The sequence below is a fragment of the Lepidochelys kempii genome, chromosome 7, assembly GCF_965140265.1.
Source record: "Lepidochelys kempii isolate rLepKem1 chromosome 7, rLepKem1.hap2, whole genome shotgun sequence".
Lineage (NCBI taxonomy): Eukaryota > Metazoa > Chordata > Testudines > Cheloniidae > Lepidochelys > Lepidochelys kempii.
The window spans coordinates 38,206,426-38,227,984 of record NC_133262.1 but is presented as its reverse complement, the minus strand read 5'-3'; the positions used below and the strand labels follow the sequence as shown (position 1 = coordinate 38,227,984).

The 21,559-nt window shown below is 40.7% G+C and overlaps 1 protein-coding gene across 8 annotated transcripts in view; it reads left to right on the top strand.

The window, feature by feature from the left end:
• Positions 1–21,559, top strand: part of SYN2 (synapsin II) — a 442,912-nt gene that overhangs the window by 250,405 nt on the left and 170,948 nt on the right. For all 8 annotated transcript variants that reach the window (XM_073352278.1, XM_073352279.1, XM_073352281.1 and 5 more), the window contains one exon: positions 2,403–2,559. In XM_073352278.1, the coding sequence (XP_073208379.1) occupies positions 2,403–2,559 (157 nt within the window). The remainder of the gene's footprint in view (positions 1–2,402; positions 2,560–21,559) is intronic.

Below are 21,559 nucleotides of genomic sequence, written 5' to 3'. Positions count from 1 at the left end.
GACTAACCAATTTATTTGAGCATAAGCTTTCGTGAGCTATAGCTCACTTCATCGGATGCATAAGGTGCCACAAGTACTCCTTTTCTTTTTGTAAAAATAACATAAAGGGTGTTTTTTGTCAGCCCCACATCTTTAGCCTGGGATATGTATGTCAACAGTATTACCATCTCCAAGTGCTCAGGTATTATGAGTCAGTCCAGAAAATATCCTGAGATTTGAAGATATTGTTTATTTATTGCCTTCTGGGTCTGAGCCCCTGGGTTCATGTTTTCAAGCTTTTCTGTCCCACCAGGAGTGCTAGGAATAACCTTTTATTTTAAAATGAAAGCCAAGAGTTTCATGTGACTCCAGGGTTTGTGACTTTAAGAAAAACACAACATATTACAAGACTTGTGATAAAATTACATGCACTAGCAACACTGCATCATGCTCGGTTCTTTTTTTCTTGTGTTTTCTCATTGTTGGTAATAAACATTCAGCAGGCCAAATTATGTCATCAGTCACAGCTGTGCAACTTGGTTATCACTGAAGGCTTACTCTGAAGACATCTGTACAAACCTGTTGCTTTCAGGGTGCTTGCATAGGTGAAATTGATTGGAATTTAGTAAACCGTTCTGTTGAGGATGCACAAGGAGCAACAGGATCCAGCTCACTTCCTCTTAAATGTGTTGGCTCTGCAGGCCTAGCAGGAATAAATAGCAGTACATACCTATTTTATCACTTGGGAAAGCAAATGTGACTGAATATGCACAGGGAGAAGATCTGCTGGGTAAACGAGTGTGTGTGTGTGGGGTGGGGGTTATATAATCACTTTTCAGAACAGAATCAAACTTTAAAAGCTTCTAAAGAAATTGCACAAAGTTTGATGTGAAAATTTAGTCTTCCTGGGTGATAATCCAGGAAATTTGTGAGCTTGCTGTACTTCATGCAATGCCCTATTTTACTGATAGTATATAGTGGACCAACTCTGATCTCATTTACACTGCTTAGTGTTGAAGTCAGTGGATTTACTTTGGGGTTACATCTGTCTAAATGAGATCAGAATCTGACCCACTGTATTTAATCTGCTGTGGAATCTGACGACTCTTTCTCAGCCTAAAGGATGCAGGGGTAAGAAAGAAACCTTTAATTATGATAAAACTAAGTTTGTGTGGTCAGACTTGTTTTCCAAATTATAAAAATATTTTCTGGCATCATTTACCAGTTTGTCTTGGTGTTAAGTTCTTCCTGTTAGGATATTTGACAAACATTAGTTGTTTTATTTAAAGCTATTTCAATATTTGTACAGGCTTACATTTAATGTTGCCCAAACGTCCTGCTTTTCAAAGACTGCTGATTCATGATAAATAAGGCCCCATTTTATTAAAGTGGATTTATCATTAGCAATTAATTTTAGTTAAAAGGAATAAAGCAAACACATTAAAGTATCTAATTCTGCTTGACTTATGTGGCAGTGATTTATATAAAATACACATTGAAATTATTTAGCAATACTGCCCACGTTTTTAAATCTAAACATTAGGACATTGGTTAGGAATTTTATGAGGGAAAAAAAGCTGTGAAGTTCTTTAACTTTTAAAGTTTTTATAAAACAATGCATGTCTGGGATACAAAGGGTAAAAAACAGAAGCTAGAATACTGCAAATACACATGTGTATATATAATGCACATGGTATATATTATATCATATGTCAGGGTGGAATGTCAATATACTGCTGTGCATCTCAAGGGAGTATTTAGCATAAGTTTTTGAATCTGTAAGACTCCTGTCTGAGGCTGCCTACACTACGTGTTAGGGGTGTGATCCCTCTGCGCACGTATACGCACTTTTGCCTGCTCTCATTAGTCTGGCATGAATATAAATAGCAGTGCAGCTGCAGGAGCACAGGTAGCAGCAGTGGAGGCATGGCTTAAGTGTGCTGAGTATCTACCCACTGGTTTCAGGTGGGTTTGTGCTCAGCATGGCTAAACCATGCCTCTGGTGCTGCTGCCCGTGCTACTATGGCTCCACTACTATTTGTGCGGGCGCTAGTGTGGTGAGAGCTAGTGAGAGTGTAGAGACATGACCAGTGAAATCCCAGCCTAGCTCGTAGTGTAATTATAGCCTGAAATTCCTCTCTAGCTCTTATTCTTCATACTAGGATATGATACCTTTGGTAGTCATGACTTCTCTAGTAGCAAAAACTGAACAGAGATGCAACAAAGCTGTAGCTCAAAAATAACAATGTTCACCTGGTTTTATACTTCAGCCAATAACCATCTTTTTTATGCTCTTGTAAAAGCTATTTTAATTCATCTACTACTCTCCAGCAGCTCCTACAACTTTCCCTTTTAAGATTCTCTTTTATCAGAGAAAATAATTTGATCATTCCCTAATAGTTATATATCCCTTTTTTCTTTAGGTCATTCAGACCTGATTTTGTTCTTGTTCGACAACATTCATTCAGTATGGCTGAGAACGAAGACTTCCGTAACTTAATCATTGGAATGCATTATGCTGGTGTCCCCAGTGTCAACTCCCTAGAGTCAATCTATAATTTTTGCGACAAACCTTGGGTGGTAAGTGATACATTCATTATAAAGCTTAGAATGTAGATTCCTGGTGCAAAAAATTAAATGGTTATTTTCTTTTGAGTTCCTAGTTGTGGTAATTTAAGTTCCAAGCCATCAAGTCACTCCTCAGAGTGGCTAACCTGCAATGAAAAGGGTAGAAAGCAAACAAGCTGCATTTCTGAATTTCACATTATGAATGAGCCAGTGTAGGAGGAGTAAAGACTGAGAAAATATTCAAAATAATGAAATAAAGGTGAGGAAACTGGCTGAAAACCCACATGCTGCTAACATCCTCCCTCAATTGAGGAGGATGTGTTTATTCACAGCTTCTTCTGGGAAAAGTGAGTTCAGAATTTTTTTCATACTTGTGGTTTTTAACATAATCTAAGCTAACTTCTTAACCATTGTTTTCTTTCTACTTGTGAATGCTTTTTAGGCAGTGCTCTAGCAAGGAAATATGAAGCTATTAGCTACCTTGTTTTGAAAGCTCTTTTCATAATTTTGTAAGTACTAACGAGGAGTCAGATTTTACCCTCAGTTACACCTAGGGCAATTGCTGGGGCCACTTGTGTTTTGGGAGTTCTCGTATACAAACCAGATCTGTCCATACTTACACTTATCCAGGCCTGTCAGATCCTCGAAGGTTCTGTTTAAGTTTCCTTTATAACCACATAGGGGATAAAGGAGAACATGGTTCTCTTTTTGGTGCAGCACAGTCAGAGCAGAGCCTACAGAGCTGTGTGTTAGGCAGTGATATTGACTTAAAATATATTGTTGTAAAAGGCTCATTTGAGATTGAAGCATAAGAAGATTACGGAGGGTGTAATTACTTTCCTTTTCATTGTAGAGTCAATGGCCCAATAGCTAATAAAACTTTCAAGACTACTGTGGGTTATAAATAGTATGTGATTCACAAGTTTTTCCTCTGAAATAGGAGGAGGAAGCATACACCTGACAACCTATTTTTTCCATTGAGGGAAAGTTTTACTCTAGTCCTCATAACTGCCCTCAATATTTTTATTTTTAACATTTTCTAAGAAAGGCCTTCCAAAAAAAATGACCTGCCATTACCGTACACAGCACACAGCTAATTTTATAACATTTTATGCTGTGATAAAAGCAGGCACCCCATAATTGAGAGGTTATTTACATTGCTGCACATGTTATTTTAATGCATCTGTTATTTTCTGCTCTGTGTGGCATTTCTTAATGCTTTGATTCATCTTATGCAATAAAGCTGGGCAATGAGGCAAAATCAGTAGCATTAATATACAATAATTGTGTAATAAAATGTTAATGAATAATAGCTCATTGTAATCTCCTCCTAGTGCTGTTAGAGCTTTGAGGGGTTTGAAATATTTAGGTATGCACTGAGCTTGGCAAGCCAGGGGAAAGCTTTTGTAAACACAGTGTGCTGGACTTTCAGATGACTGTGTTCTTTCTTCCAACAAAAGGGAAAGATTTCTGTTGCTCGTAGCTGATCTTGTCTCTTGTAAAGAATCAGCAGGGAGCTTTTGCTAATATGAGTCTGATCATGTCCATAACAGCCAGGAATTATTTGAACCCTTATTCTAGTAAATTCCAAATACTATGTTAAAACAAATGTCAGGTTGCACATTTGAAACTAAAAGATCTCAGTCATGTTGCACATACTGCTTGTTTAATAGTGTGCCTATTACAAGACAAATAATAAAGCTACAGAAACTATGTCATATTTAGTCTGAGTCACTTCAGGCATTTGATATAAAGAATTTCCAAACATTGTTATAACATTGAGGTAGTGACGCAATAGGCAATAATGAGATGGCACTTCTCTTCTAAATCCCGTTTTTTGATTCTCAGAAAATTACCTTTTTGGCTGAAGTTTCCCATACTAGTCTCAGCCGAGAAATAAATGCTTTTAGAAAAATGACATTAAAATATTTTTCAGCTGATTTTTTTACTTTTATTTGAATGTGGAGGAGAATTTATTTTCCTTTCTAAATGTTGATAACCAACAGATGTCTGTGTTTTAAATTTTGAAACCTGGTCTGTACATAGCCCACAGTAATGCATCTCTCAGAGATGATCATTTAGAAATAAGTAAGTTAATGATATTTGAAAATGTCAGACTGATCACGTATATTCAGCTAGTTTCCTTACCTTAATCATCTACGATAAGCTGCTGCTGAAAAGCTGTTTTCACTAAAATGCATGACTGAGGGGATGATTTGAACCGATAGACATTTCTATACATGTAGTTTATATGCTATCTAAAAAGTGTGGACGGTTTATATGAGCATAGCTCAGTGGCCTTGTCCTACATCAGTTACCCTCCTTAACTTCCTCTCAGTTCCTTATATATATGATACTCTTTATGTATGCCCATGTGTGTTACAGTGCATCTGCTGAATCACTTCTACAAGCAGAAGACTAATATGAGCTGTTAAAGATTTTGGAAATGTTTTTACTTTAAAGAAAGCTCTTCAATATCTAGGCTCATGCACCTGCCAACACTCCCTTTTGTTAGGACCATAGACACACACTTGAGTTAAACTTTCATACTGACTCAGTTAAACCATCCACAAAGTGGATGAGTAGTATTCTGTTCTGTTAGCCTTCTGTCTTAATATCCAGCTTGTAGATTTATAGCATAGAATAAGGAAATTGGAGAAAAAGATGGAACTAATCTAAAAATGAAATGAAAGGGGAGAACTCTGCTATTTGGAGTAGATGTTGTACATCTATAATCAAGAATATTTTTCCTAAATTCTTGCCCTTCCCATTTTGGCTTACATACTAGATTAAAAATGATAATGTAAAGTACATTCTGATCATTTGGATTGTATTTTACATTTATTTTTAATAAACACCGTTCTATATCTAAATGTGTGTGTTCAATAGTGACGATTGCCCATGCAAACTCTGAGATCATTTTTGCGAGTGTAATTGCATATATATCATTATGTAAGGATGGCCATACCATTTACTGTATATAAACCCTCTCTGTATTGCCCCATTTAGGAAAGACCTTCAGGACAATTAACTTGCTAATACCAGTGAGCAAGCAATCTTATGAAAATTATTCATAGAAAAATTATATAAAAGTTCAAGAGTTTAATATAAAATTATAAACCAGATGTCCAGGTCTAGCCATCAGTCACAGTCTTCATTAACAATTGATGGGAAATAGATTCAGCCTGCCCGAGCAAAGCCTGAGGTAATTTATTTAGCAAAAAGTGGTTTCTAATGGAGTCTGGAAACATCCAGTGATTGATAACAGGATACAGGCAATGTATTTTAAGTCTGGCACAGGATGATAGTGTCTGGTGGCTGGTTGGTCTATGGCAAAGCACTCGATTGTCAGAGTGCAGTTTCTAATGAACCACACAAAATCTCCATCACAATTGGTTTTAATTACTACCCTTGTTGGCAGTCCTAATAGTCCAGCAAAAAACTGAATATAATTGGGGGGGCAAAAATACCCTCTGAGCCATAAAGGTTGTCATTCAAAAACCTGAGTTTATGCACCTTGATGGAGCAGTACAGGGGAAGCTAGTACTGCTGATAACCTTAATTTCCCTGTTCTGGACATTGAAAGAAATTCAGTTGTCATAAATATAAAGGGAAGGGTAAACCCCTTTGAAATCCCTCCTGGCCAGGGAAAAGCTCCTCTCACCTGTAAAGGGTTAAGAAGCTAAAGGTAACCTCGCTGGCACCTGACCAAAATGACCAATGAGGAGACAAGATACTTTCAAAAGCTGGGAGGAGGGAGAGAAACAAAGGGTCTCTGTCTGTATGCTGGTCTTTGCCGGGGATAGACCAGGAATGGAGTCTTAGAACTTTTAGTAAGTAATCTAGCTAGGTATGTGTTAGATTATGATTTCTTTAAATGGCTAAGAAAAGAATTGTGCTGAATAGAATAACTATTTCTGTCTGTGTATCTTTTTTGTAACTTAAAGTTTTGCCTAGAGGGGTTCTCTATGTTTTTGAATCTAATTACCCTGTAAGATATCTACCATCCTGATTTTACAGGGGGGATTTCTTTATTTCTATTTACTTCTATTTTTATTAAAAGTCTTCTTGTAAGAAAACTGAATGCTTTTTCATTGTTCTCAGATCCAAGGGTTTGGGTCTGTGGTCACCTATGCAAATTGGTGAGGCTTTTTATCCAACATTTCCCAGGAAAAGGGGGGTGCAAGTGTTGGGAGGATTGTTCATTGTTCTTAAGATCCAAGGGTCTGGGTCTGTAGTCACCTAGGCAAATTGGTGAGGCTTTTTACCAAACCTTGTCCAGGAAGTGGGGTGCAAGGTTTTGGGAAGTATTTTGGGTGGGGGGAAGGAGGCGTCCAAACAGCTCTTCCCCAGTAACCAGTATTAGTTTGGTGGTGGTAGCGGCCAGTCCAAGGACAACGGGTGGAATATTTTGTACCTTGGGGAAGTTTTGACCTAAGCTGGTAAAGATAAGCTTAGGAGGTTTTTCATGCAGGTCCCCACATCTGTACCCTAGAGTTCAGAGTGGGGGAGGAACCTTGACATCAGTTAATAGACTTATTTGGTCACTGGTGCTGTCAGTATGGCACTGTTCATTAGCCTTAAATTGATTTCAAAGTCAAAGTGAAAATAAAGAAACTAACCAAGCTGAAAACTGCGCAGTTGACAGTCTGACTTGGATTCAGTCTATTAGATCAAAAATTGAGACACTTTCCCTGGGGTGCATCTTGAATGGGATAACACCAAACTGGCTGGAAAGAGCAATACTTGTAATCCCAAATAAGGAGACATACACTTCCCTGAGAATCTAAGTATTTTCCCAGCCTGAGAGAAGTTATAGTTTTCCAGGCTTTCTGATTGGAATGTGTGAAGCTCAATTTGGAACGATTTCTTTCCGTTGCTCTTACCTGGCTTGATCTAGAAGGTGAAAAGGGCCTCTACTTCTGTCAAAACCCTCCTGTTTACTTATGAAGGATTTAAATTCATGATATAGTATGATTGCATCGGATGACTGTCCAGGAATGAATTGGTGAAATTCCTGAGGTATAGATTCCTTTGCAGTGGCCAGAACTTTATAGCAAAAATCTTGGTTGATGGCACTGATAATGTTCTGAATATTTGATTTTGAGCCATAAGAGATGCTGTCAAGGCTGATGCCCCACTCTGGCACTTCGAGTGCAGAAGGTGGGAGCCCACAAGTATTCTAAAAATTAATACTGGCCACTCCAGGCTTGTGTTAAACTCCCAAGGTTACAGCTTCTCTCTGACCTTGGAAGGGTAGATTCTGCCACCACCCAAATGCAAAAAAACCCTTTGAACCCAGGAAGGCGCACTTGGAAATTCCTCCCCATAGGGTACCCTCAAACCCTTTCACACACACCCCCATGGGGAAGAGCCAAGAAAGAAAAAAAGGAAATCAGCTGTTGCCACCAGCTAATTAAACAATATATGCACAAACCTCTCAGGACACAAAAAACCCAATCCTGTTCTTAAAAAGGGTACATTTTATTAAAAACAAGAAGAAAGAAAATACATCTGGAACTTAAGCTATTGCTAGAGTTTAAAAAGAGCAAATATAATAATTAAGCTTCAAGAATGGTTTTTTTGAGGTCTAGCGTAATGGTTACAAGCAAAACAAAAGCTTTTTAGGGGTTAGCACAGAGGAGTCCGCAAGCCTTACAGAAATAAAAGAGATAAGCCTAATTGCATCTTCCTAAACATTTCCTGATCTTCTTACATATCGGGGGTTTCCAATAAGTAGTTTCTAGGTATGATTTGATGATTTTTCATACCTTGTGCAAGCTTCTTACAGCATTGCTGCCCTGTGTCTTCTCTCTGGAGAGAACAACAACAGGCAGACAAAGGGAGAGTATTTTCCCAATTTTTAAAAGTTCTAGCCCTCCTATCGGCTCTTTTGGTCAGGTGCCCACTGCCTTCCTTTTACCTATGGTCTTTTTTAACCCTTTACAGGGAAAGCAAGTAGAGAACAGCTACTAACAGGGATTTTGTAGCTAACTGGCTGGCTGGGTGTCCATAAAAGGGATCAACCCAGACCCCCTTCATTTATCACAGATGCCAACTCAGATTGGAACAGATCTCACCTTACCTTCAAGAAATTCCACCAAGGTTTCTGGAGTCCATTTGTAGTTGGAATTTGTATGCCAGTTGTGACTGGGAATGGCTGATCCTGGGATTGAAAAAACTTACCAAGCACTTTATACTCTATGACTGCTGGAGGGTGTTCTCCAGTTGTAGAAAAGGTGAGGTCAGGAGAAGAACACCAAGGTCCATCTTTTGCTATGGAAAGGGGCAGCTGCTTTGGATCATGTAGAAGCTGCAGGTTGACTATTTACTCCTGGGGGAATTCTGCCCCACTGTACATGCGTAGAATTTACGTCCCCCACAGATTTCTTTGCTTCCCCACAGAAAAATGACTTTCTGACAGGAAAGCAAAGGGAAGCCACAAGAGTGGTCATACGACCCTCCCCAGCAGTATGTTCTGGATGCCCAGGGCAGCTGGCAGAGAGATAAATCACTGTAAGGCAGGGGGTGGGACTGGGGATGACCTGGCTGGTGGTTCCTACCCTGTGCTGGGCTCATCTGCTAGTTCTGGCTGGGCTGAAGAGGACAGGACTTCCTCTTCCGCTGCACAGCATCTGGGGCTTTGTCAGATCCACGCCCAGATTTCTCCCCCGGCTCTAGGAAGCTCTGAAAACTGCCCTCCCCACATTTCCTGTACGCATTGCTCCTCAGCTGCAGGGGGAGGGATCCCTGTACAGGGAGCTGCTCCCCCAGCTGCCAAACCCTCATATATCCAGACCCCCTTGTATCTAGATCCTTCTGCTGAGCCTCACTCCCCACACACCCAGAACCCCCTCTGACAAGCCCCATTACCCCTGCACCCTGCAATGAGCCACCCACACCGAAATCCCCATCCTACAAAGCCCCAACCAGCTGCACCTGGACCCCCACCTTACTGAGCCCCAGCCAGTTGCACCTGGATCCCCACCCCACTCTCCCAGCATCTGAATCCTCCCCCACTGAGCTCCCCACACCCAGACCCCCCTGCCAAGCTCTGTCCCCGCCCCACACCCAGACCCACCCTGCTGAGCCCCAACCACCTCCACCTAGACCCCACTGCAGAGTCCCATTACCATTGCATACAGAACCCCCCCAAAAAAATCCTTGTGCATCCAGATCCCCCCTGCACCCAGATCCCCCACTGAGCCACTTGCATCCAGATTGCCCCACGCACAACCGTCTCAACAGGATCCCCCCACACTAAGCCCCTCCACACTTGGATCCTGCCTTGCTGAGCCTGCCTGCCCACACCTGATGCACCTGGCACGGAGGGGCAGGGCCCTGGGGTGTTTCTGGGGCAGGCCCAGTCCTTGTGCTGTGTCAGGTTTGGGTTCAGCCTCGCCGCTGAGTCTGTGTCCCAGGGGGAGCTGCACAATGATCTCCCACTTCTGTGCAGCCAGTGGCCTGTGCTCCCCAATGGCATGCTGGAGCTTCCACATTTATTTGACAAATAACATTTGCAGAATTTTAAAATACTGGGTGCATAATTTTTAATTATGCCCTCAGGAGCAACTATTGATACCTACTCTTGTAGCCTTACTCCATCTACATCATCATCGGGGTAACTCCAGTGGGCTTGGTGTGAATTAAAATTTCCTGAATAGCATCTACATCATCATCGGGGTAACTCCAGTGGGCTTGGTGTGAATTAAAATTTCCTGAATAGCATCTACATCATCATCGGGGTAACTCCAGTGGGCTTGGTGTGAATTAAAATTTCCTGAATAGGCTGGAGGTCCAGAGAAGGTTGGTAAGACAAGAGTTAGCCAGTTGACAGATGGAAGTTTATAGATGTTGATAAGAGTCAGGTCCTTTACCTTTAGCCTTTTGATAACAATATTTGCACCTGATGATGAGACTGAAGTTGCTGGAATTCCTTCTCAGACATAGGATGCCATCCCATAGTCATACTGCCTATGTTTGAGGTGAGACTACAGCAAAGCCAGGAATTGATAGTTGAGTGTCAATAGTAGATTGTGCTTCCTGAAGTAAGATGATATATGCTTCGTGTTCTGTGGCTAACTGGTGGATGAAATCAATTGAGCAGAGATTCTAATCTCGGCAAGAGAGAGAAGACCTATTCATAGCAAAATCCATCACATCACAGTTGGTGGCTAATGGCAGAGCTCCTAATCAAGATAGTTTTCAGTCATGCAGTTAAAATTATGGTTGCTGAGATATGGCAGGCTTGGAATGTGGATGCGAATCTGATGGCTCCTTTTATTGATCAAGAGCTTGACCTGGCTATACATCAATTGTAGCCTAACAAGGCTCCTGGTCTAGATAATATCAAGAATGTGTCGGCCTCTCACTTTAGGCCAATCACCAAAAGCCGGCTGCTTCAATTTCTGAATCATTGTACACAGGATTGCTGCAGCTTTGAAATCTGGTGTAGAGCAAAGGTCATAGCTGTTTCCAAGCCAGGGAAACAATTGACAGACCCAAAGGGCTACTGGTTGGTTTCTCTGCTGTATGTTACCTACAAGCTGATGGAGAGACTAATCCTGCTGTGATTAATGTGGTAGTCAATCATCAGCTGCCTTGCATTCAGACTGGATTCAGAAGGGGATGATGCACCCAAAATCAGATACTATGTCTGACACAACACATAGAAAACGCATTTGAGTCAGGAAAGAAAGTTGGTACAATCCTTACAGATCTGATGGCAGCCTACTATCCTGTGTGACATGTCAGGCTGATGGCCAAGCTGCTGCAAGTTTTTCCTTGTAAGCCTATAGCGTAGTTCATCCAAGAAATCATTAGAAACCGAAGCTTCCTCTTGCAAGTTGGGGATAAAATCAGTTGTCTTAAATGTCTCCACAATGGCCTTACTTAGAGTTCAGTTTTGGTTCCCATTTTGTTCAACGTATACACTTATGACCTTCCTGAAATGCAGGCCAAGAAATATGTGTACGCTGATGCCATCTGTATTGGGTGACACTAGAAACAATTTCCATAGGATTGAAGGGCATCTCGGTCAAGACATGGTGACAGGTTTCAGAGGGGGAGCCATGTTAGTCTGTATCAGCAAAAACAATGAGTCATCCTTGTGGCACCTTAGAGACTAACAAATTTATTTGGGTGTAAATTTGTTAGTCTCTAAGGTGCCACAAGGACTCCTCGTTGTTTTAGTTAAGACATGGGCATTTTGACCATTTTTTTCTAGCAGTGGAGATTAATTCTTAATGAAACCAAAACAGTGGCAACTACTTTCCATCTAAACAGCCGTCTTACCAATGGATCCATCTCGATCTGTGTACAAGGATGGTTACTGCCATTCCAACCAGTTGTCACATACTTGGGAATAAAACTTAACATTATCAGCCTCAACTGGAACACCTGAAAATGAAGATCTCTTCCTCTACTGCCTTGATATGAAAACTATTAGGAACCTCCTGGGGAGCAGACCCTTCGGTGCTCCACACATCTGATTTGGCTCCAATGTTTGCTCTGACCGAGTATTGCTGCCATGCTCAGTTTGTTAACACAGAGCTGAATGTGGCCACTTGTATCATTAGCAGCTACTTGACGTGTACGTCAATCTCCGGTTTGTATGTGCTAGCGCACATGGCTCCACCAGACCTTCAACGAGATGCTATTGCTGTTAAGTCTGCGATGGATGAAACCAACCTAATACATCTGTGATTGACTGAAGACCCATTTTCATACAGGAAACAACATATAGCACCAACTGAAAGGTCTATTCGTATTCAGAGAAGGAACCTCATTCCTGTCAACTAGGATGTGTGTAACACCATGGCTGATCTCTCAACACCCATTTGGTATGGCAGCTCGCATATTCCTGGGGAAGAGTACTGCTGGCCCTTTACTTGCCTCCTTATCCATTTGATTGTAGATCCTGGACAAGCACAACTCTCTGGTTCATCTGGAGTTGCTGCAACTATGTTCTGGCTTGGCCTGGTTTTCTCTCCACGCTGTGACCGTATGGCAGCATTGCAGAACCTGATCTGTCCCTTACTTAAATTCCCATAATCCCACGGTATCTCTCCTTTCCTCAAATTCCTGATTTCACAGTGTCTTTGTCTATCAGTGATGTGCTGGCCGCTGCTTCCCACAGCTCCCATTGGCCAGGAATGGCAAACCATGGCCACTGGGAGCTGCGGGCAGCCGTGCAAATGTAAACAAACTGTCTGGCGGCCCGCCAGCAGATTACCTTGATGGTCCGCAGGTTGCCCACCACTGATCTAGCTGAATCAATCTACAATCCTATCTATGACGTTATAGCTAACTTGTTCTATTTTGGACTGAGCGAGCTGGTATTTCTCTGATTTAATGCACAGTAATTAATTTTCTGAGGTGTTCATTATTATTGATACTGGTCTGGCCATGAGAAAACAGGAATTAACGGAAATTGTGACAAATCTCTGAAGTGACTCTATGCCTCACAATATAATCAAGATGAATTACAACTCCAGGGAGCCATGCCAGATCAGATGTCTTATTATCTGATCGCTGCAGACAGCCCAAAGGACAACCTCTTGAACCCGAACAGACCTTCATAAGTGATAAAGGCTGTTAGCCCTACCCTTGGGTTCAAACGTCATTTGCACATATTGCTGGCATAGATCCAACTTTGCAAAGCCATGGAGTCATCAGACTGATCTGTTATGTGGTCAACCATACTGCATGCAATTGGTCCCAGTGCAGTAAAATTATACAAAATTCACAACTGGTTGAGTTAGTAGAATGCAAACCTCTGAGCTAGTTAGATAGGAATGCTAGTTTTAATATCCATAGCCCCTGTGCCACTTCAAATCAGGATAATTATGTATGTCCCTACAAGTATTTAATTTGTTAAACCTTGGCTATCTAACACTAATTACGTGCATTGCAGCAGCTGGATTGCCACTTTTGGGTTCAGACAAAAGGGATGAAAATTTTAACAATTAAAAAATTAAGGAACTGTTGTGGTTGTGTGGTCCATACTTATAAACTTTCCAGAGAAAAGGAACATCTGTACATGAATTATAGTAGGTATAATTCTACAATGGCTGTTCTGTTTTCTTTACAGTGAAGGTAAAATATGACAGCTCCTGTGATTGCGAGTGGAGCTGTTGTCAATTACATTCTGCCCTTTGATGGTGTATCTTGCAAAAGCTATGTAAAAATGGCTGGTGCTGGAAAAATGTCTCAGGTCTGTTAATAAATTAATTACACATTCACCCCTCTGGAAGGGATCATAGAATCATAGAATCATAGAATATCAGGGTTGGAAGGGACCCCAGAAGGTCATCTAGTCCAACCCCCTGCTCAAAGCAGGACCAATTCCCAGTTAAATCATCCCAGCCAGGGCTTTGTCAAGCCTGACCTTAAAAACCTCTAAGGAAGGAGATTCTACCACCTCCCTAGGTAACGCATTCCAGTGTTTCACCACCCTCTTAGTGAAAAAGTTTTTCCTAATATCCAATCTAAACCTCCCCCACTGCAACTTGAGACCATTACTCCTCGTTCTGTCATCTGCTACCATTGAGAACAGTCTAGAGCCATCCTCTTTGGAACCCCCTTTCAGGTAGTTGAAAGCAGCTATCAAATCCCCCCTCATTCTTCTCTTCTGCAGACTAAACAATCCCAGCTCCCTCAGCCTCTCCTCATAACTCATGTGTTCCAGTCCCTTAATCATTTTTGTTGCCCTTCGCTGGACTCTCTCCAATTTATCCACATCCTTCTTGAAGTGTGGGGCCCAAAACTGGACACAGTACTCCAGATGAGGCCTCACCAATGTCGAATAGAGGGGAACGATCACGTCCCTCGATCTGCTCGCTATGCCCCTACTTATACATCCCAAAATGCCATTGGCCTTCTTGGCAACAAGGGCACACTGCTGACTCATATCCAGCTTCTCGTCCACTGTCACCCCTAGGTCCTTTTCTGCAGAACTGCTGCCTAGCCATTCGGTCCCTAGTCTGTAGCTGTGCATTGGGTTCTTCCGTCCTAAGTGCAGGACCCTGCACTTATCCTTATTGAACCTCATCAGATTCCTTTTGGCCCAATCTTCCAATTGGTCTAGGTCCTTCTGTATCCTATCCCTCCCCTCCAGCGTATCTACCACTCCTCCCAGTTTAGTATCATCCGCAATGACATAGATGACAACACAATAGCAAGCTCTACAATAAATGCATGAGAGTATGATCTTAATTAGCAGCTGCTAGGCAGGCAGGTTCTGGCAATAATTATTGGATTTAGCTTGAGATGCTGAATTGAAGTGCCCTGCAAATGGAAGTCCATGTAGTATGTCATCCCACTGCATAATTACAGTGTTATGGAAGATGATCCCTCCTTTTATGGGTGCACCCTGAAAAGTCTGGAAACCCTGGTTATTGGAGGTAGTTACTATGTGCCAGAAATTGTTTCTGCTTTCAGAGTTTCTTCTGGGGCATGTAAGAGCTGCCAAAAGTGGAAGAAATGTCCCAGTTACCACTTTCAACATATTCTAATGAAAACAGAACTGATACTATTTGAATCTGCAGAACTGATGCAGTGTGACATCCTCTCAAACCTCTAAATTGTCTGTATTTGGCCACTGAGTAATGTGAATGTTTGTGCCCACAAGTAAGAAGCATTCTCTGATGTCATATTGCAAGACAATGAAATGAGCACAATAAATGTCACAGGCTAAAGTCCTGTTAATGGCCATTAGTTACATTGTTCAGTTAGAGAATGGAAAAGAGTCTGAGACTGACATAAATTGAGTTATGAGCATAGATCTAGATCAGATTTAATATAAATTCATTTGGTACAGTCAAAAATATGAGGAGAGTTGTGATAATGTTGCCTGCCATCTACTTTACCAAAATATTAAATTAGAAAAAAAGATACCACTAGTGGTCAACAGTTGGAAAAGGACAGAATTAAAACCCAGAATGCAAACTATATCAACATTATTTTTTAAGGTAACAGAAAACTGAAAGCTCTTGGCATTATATGTCTAGCGACCTAGATGGGAATCAAGCTTGTACAAAAATACCTGTAAAGATCAGTCCAGCTTCATTTGCTTCCTTGCAGGAAGTTATTGTTACTAACCTTCTTAAATGTCAGGAAAGCTTCTAGGAACACTTTGTTAGGGCAAAACTTATTTCTTTTCAGCCTTGTAATTAATCTGAAATCCGAAATCCTATCTGATGAAACGTGCTTTATTTTCCAAGGAAGTGCTGGTTGTGGCTTTTACTTTTGCCATAATTGTATTCCATTAAAAGAGATGTTTACAACTCAGATAAATTTTGCAAACCTCATGTGTTTCTGTCCTCATCTTTGCAAGTATGTGGCCATGCACCCTGTTAACAAGTTTGTTGACATGTTTTTTCCTTCATTGCTCTTATTGCCATCTTGCTTAACTCCGTGTCTCCACGTGTTGCATTTTGCCCTGCACCTTTCTGCAGAGCATTTTCTTGTCTCTGCTTTCATGTCTCTTCCCGCTGAGCACTCTCTAATTCCACATCTTTCTCTCTTTTCATGGGCTATTTTAAGTGCTTTTTATTTCCTGTGTGTTATATTACTGTACTTTCCCTCTCCCTGTCTCCCCTTTCTGGATGTCTCACGATTAAAAGTTTGAGCTCTCATGCCTTTTTCTATTGAAAAGTCTGTACTCTGATAATCTAAGCAGCAGGTTGGCACGGAACTTGGAGGCACTCCGCAGGGAGAGAATTGAGTTGTGTTCATTCCAGCTTCCTGCTGACCTCCATTGTTGAAGCTATGCTAAATAGGCAGAACTCAACCATACAGATAAGTTTCAATCTTGTGTCACAGTATCTATTGGAAGATATAAAGCACAGCGCTAAAAAATGAATGTGCATGGAGGAAAAGAGCATTTTTAAAACACTCTCTTGCAAATGTGCTTTTATCATGGACTTTTCATTGCTATTTCAGGCCTATGACTAAAACCATAAAACATAAATCCTTTACCAGGTATCCATCGCTGTTTATGGAGAATTCTGTGCTCAGTTCTCATTAACAAAAACAGGAATTGTGCATGAACTCGAAACAATGAGCCAGAATCTGGCTGGCAGTTGCACCTATATATATATATATATATGCCAGCAAATCTTGATTAGAGAAGGGCCAGGGTAGAAAATGTCTACCCTAATTCTGGCTTCCACTCAAACCTGAGAAAGAAGAGCCTCTCTTGAAGCGCTCCACAACTAAAATTTGAGAGCGATTTCAGGGCAGGGCAGTCAGGTGTTTTATTGCCTAAGATCTTGACTCAGCACTGAGCTCTGTATGTCCACTGCCCCTTCCATCCTGGTAGGAATAATCTGCTTGGTGGGGGAGCTGGGAGTCCCGACTGGAGGGAGCCAGAATGGGAAAGCACATTAATCCTGGCAAAGCAGGGGGGGGTTTGGTGACCATTTAGTTATGTTTTAGGGAGCAGCTTTACCAAGACCAGCTCCCCTTGACTCACCACCAGCAACACCAGGAACCAGAGGCTCCATCTTACTTCTCCTCACGCAGTAAAGCACTTATGTCCCTGCATTCCAAGGTTGTCAACATTGTGGCAAAGCTGCCAAGGTTTGTGCAGCCACATATGATGATGTGCCATCAAAATGTGTTAATTTGCATGGTGGCTAATAAATTTGCATAGAACCATGTATTTGTTCTTTAAAAAGAGCTGTGCAGATTTAGTGCTGGTGAAAGGTGTTACATTTACAGACCTATGGAATGCAGTCCTCTCTTTATCTATAGGGCAGCAGCAGGACAAGTTTCCCACACATGCTATCCTGTCAGCATGTCTGTACCCTGGTCTCAGGGGAACTTTCTCTAGGGGATAAAAGATATATTCAGGTTCAAGGGCCAGTGCAATTTTTGGCCTCTTGTACCATCTACCAGTTAGGGAAAAGCATGGTGGCTGGTTTGTGTTGTAGGAGCTGAAAATAAGACCTACCAAACTCATCTTATATAGGGAGGTTACGAAACATCATTTAGATGGGAACAGTTTTGAATCCCTACTGGGCTGGGCTTAAACATACACCAGTGACCTACAGATAAAAGAATCTGTGGTTCACTAGTAATGCACCTGTATGCTATATTACAAAGTCCTATAGATGGCTATCGCGTACCAAAAAGATGTTAAAAAAAATTAAGATTATAAAATCAAGCAACAAAAATGTGGAAATACCAGAATTAAGGTTATCTTTCATCTTTAAATCTTCCCTCTTGTGTGATTGCAATATGTACATCATCATATGCTAATTTTAATTCTAGGATCTTTCAGATGTATAACCCAGGACGACTCCTGCTAGATCTAAAGAGTAACTGGTAGACTTCTTGTGCAATAGAACAGAATGTTGGGTATCAGAATTTCTGGGTTCTGTGTTTGACCCTGGGAGTAATATTGTCTAGTGGTTAGAGCAGTGGTTACGGAAAATATGGCCAAGCAAACAGATTTGGCACATTCGTTCCATTCTGAGAGGCAGTGTGGAAAAATGGGTGAGACTGCTTAGGTCTGGAATATTAGAAAGCTAGATTCTATTTCCAGTTTAGCCTGGAGTGCAACTTCTGAAGTTACCTTATTTGTAAAATGTGTGAAAGATGTTGCCTGCTTCTAGGGTAGGGGTATGAGGCATTGGTGCTAGTAATGGGGTTGTGAACTATCCGTGGTCTCTTGGCTGCACACACCTTCCTGTAGGCTAAATTGCTTTTTTCCTTTGTGTCACGTCTCTTTTTCTCTCAGGTTTTGGCTAAGCAAGGACTTAAGGAATTGATGCTATTAGAGTCATGAAAAGTGCTGAAGAAATTTGGGATTTTCCCGCAGTTTCGCTTTTCTATAAACAGGTTCCACTGTATTTGCCCCAGATTTTGGTGTGTGTTTTGCCAGTTCACTTCTGGGGCCATTGTATGCTATTTTTCCTTTTGCATTATGTATTCCTGACTGTCAGCTTCAGTTTTCCTAGTGTAAAGTTGTCCAGAAGGACAGTTCAACAATATGAAGGTGAAAATTTTTTAGGTTTTGTTGCTTAAAACAATATTAACCAGTGTGACTAGACCTTGATTTTGGTAGGATTTCTCTCTAAATATTGGTTTAAATACATAACCAGGAGCATGGTTACATTCAAAATAACAATATTTTTTCTCTGTGCTTTTGTTTACTTTGATAGTTCTAGTTGAACCTACTGTTGCAACAAAAGTGGAAATAAGACTGGTTTGGATATTGTGATCCTTCTTTACAACCAGTTTCATATCTCTGAAATATTTAGTATCATTTGAGGCTCACTGAAAACACTCGGGATCTTAAAACTGTGAAAATGCAGCTGCTGTCTGCACATTATTTTATTTTAATTTTACTTTAGTGCTGAAGCGGATCGCTCTTTTGTTTCCTTTGTTTGACAGAGGATTTAGGTTCTTTGGCTCTGTAGACTTGAAACACAATATTATTGTGCTAAAGCATTATCTATGTCATGATTACTGTCTCTTGAAGCTGAAGGCAGCACACTATGTACCTAGTTTTCTTGTTGGAGTCTTTGAAACCACTGAATATCATAAGAATCATTCAATGCAAATTAGAGCCTCAGTCTTTTCCTGTCATGTTGGTTTTTGTAGCAAGTAGTTGTCAGTCTCTGCTTCATTCTTCTCTGCACTGTGGAACAGCAATGGGAACTCTCACATCCATCTGCAGCTTCCGTTGTATTCAGCCATTCCAGTGGCAGAAAATGTATGCAAACTTTTAAAATTAGCTCCTACAAAAAACAAAACAAAGAAAATCACTGTATTCAAATAATGCTAAGGCTGAGACATACAACTATAAAAGCCTGGAACTGTCAAGCTATGATTGGCATCCACTTGTTGCTTTTATCTATTATTCCCTAGCTTTTATCTATTATTCCCTAGGATAGTGTTGCAGTTTACAACGTGCTGTAGGTACTAAACCGACATTGCCTGTCGGTTTCAGATCCCTGCAAGTTAAGGACAGACTTTGACTTTGCTTGCATTTGCAAATTCAGTATCAAAAAATAATCTGTGCCGTAAGTCCCTCACTGAAGTATTACATATATGAGTTGAGACAATAGATTTTATTGACTCAAATTTATTCTTTGTACATGTACCTAGACATGGGCGTCATGTGCATTTTAAGTAAATTGCAATAAATAAACATTGTATAATTATATCTTTAGATGGGCGTAAAATGAGCAATTCCTTCATATAGTTGAACTTCCTCAGTCTTAAGTGATCCTAGAAATAGCTTCATACAGGCAGACTCCTGCTTCCATTGACTAAAAAGGGGCTCCACATTGTGGCAGGAGTATGGCTGCATGGAGCAGTTGGCAGAATCAGGATTTGAATTTCCTCTCAAGCCATGTGCACTCTTATTACCACCTTTTATTGAATTAACATTTGTGTTAGAGCAAAATGTTTTTATATCTTTGCAATGTGTGAAGAAAGCAAAAGCATTTGAGACATACTGTATCCCTTTTTACTATATTGGGTCCTGGCTTCAAAAGCATTCCCGCTTAGGAAAGCGCTTAAGCATGTGCTTAAGTTCCACTGAAGTTAAGCATATACCTCAGTGCTTTCCTGAATAAGGATGTACTTAAATGTGCACTCAAGCACTTTTCTGAATTTGGGTGTTGGTTAGTAAAGGGAATGCAAACATTAGAAATAGGAACTGGATATTCCCACGGTAACAAGTAAAGTTTACTCATCCACTAGTCTTGGCTAAATAAAAGTGTTCATTGCTATCAGATGGGGTACTTTGGTCCATAATGGTGCAGTTTCATTAAGCTGTGTTCATTGAATTCCCCTCAGTATCTTGCGAATTATAAAATAACAGACTCTGGAAGGCTTCTTGTCGGGATTGGAATTTTGCTGATATTCTGATTCTACTTTACTAGGCTTATCTTTCTCTCTCTAACCATCTTTCTGGTGGTTCTAATCTAGAGACTGGGTTATAACTCTTTCTTTCTTTCCTTCTTTCCTTCCTTCCTTCCTTCCTTTCTGCTGTGTTAGTCTGTATCCGCAAAAAGAACAGGAGTACTTGTGGCACCTTAGAGACTAAAAAATTTATTAGAGCATAAGATCACTTACTTTCACCTGTCCAAGTGTTTCCCTTTGCATTCCAAGCCATGAGGAAGATTTTTTTTCTCTTTGACTCTGATTCTCTACCTGCTCTTGTCATCTTCAACTGTTGGTTTCTAACTGCTCTGTAAATACGTGGTAAAATGTAAGCTAGAGCTCCCCAGTTCCTCAATAAAAGTGTTTCTTGTTTCCTAGAGAAATTGAAGTGTTCTGTGTGATTATTCATTTGTGTCACTCTGATGTGACAGATATCATGTCAGCTATCTAAGATATAGAATACTCACTCTAACCATGCTTCCGGGTCCTTAAAAGGTTTGTCTTCACATTGATAATCACATTGTGTTGTCTTTGGCCTTGCACTATAACAGTGGGAAATATTGGATGGACATCAAGTTCTTCTGTCAGCTTCACATCTTTTCTATATGTCCTTAATGCAGCCAAACTGATTTGGAAAGCACTGTTTAATTCTTAAGCTGTTATGTCAAAGTTTGCATTAACTTCGAAAATTTGTTTCCTTTTATCAAGCTGTCTATCATGCCCAGAAATAATGATCAGAATAAATATGTAAGATACAGCCAACACTGTGTAAACTGTAGCATGGAAATAAATTGCCTTCTCTGTCTGTCCTTGCATTCTGTATCAGATAACAAATCAACAGTGTGCAGACTTGGCCTTTGGAAAAGTATGTTGACTAAAGCATAACAGGAGTAACATAGGCTGATCACAATAGAGAGTCAGTGTCATGCAGAGCATAACAAGAATAACACATGCTGCACACAACAGAAATTGAAAGAATAAACATTACAAATCACAGAATCCACACTTAGTGAAAAGGTCTCAGCCTAAGTAAAGCCATCTCCCATGATAAATCACATCACAGAGATCCCCATACATCATGTGAGGATTTTACCTTCCTTCCCTTTGAAAA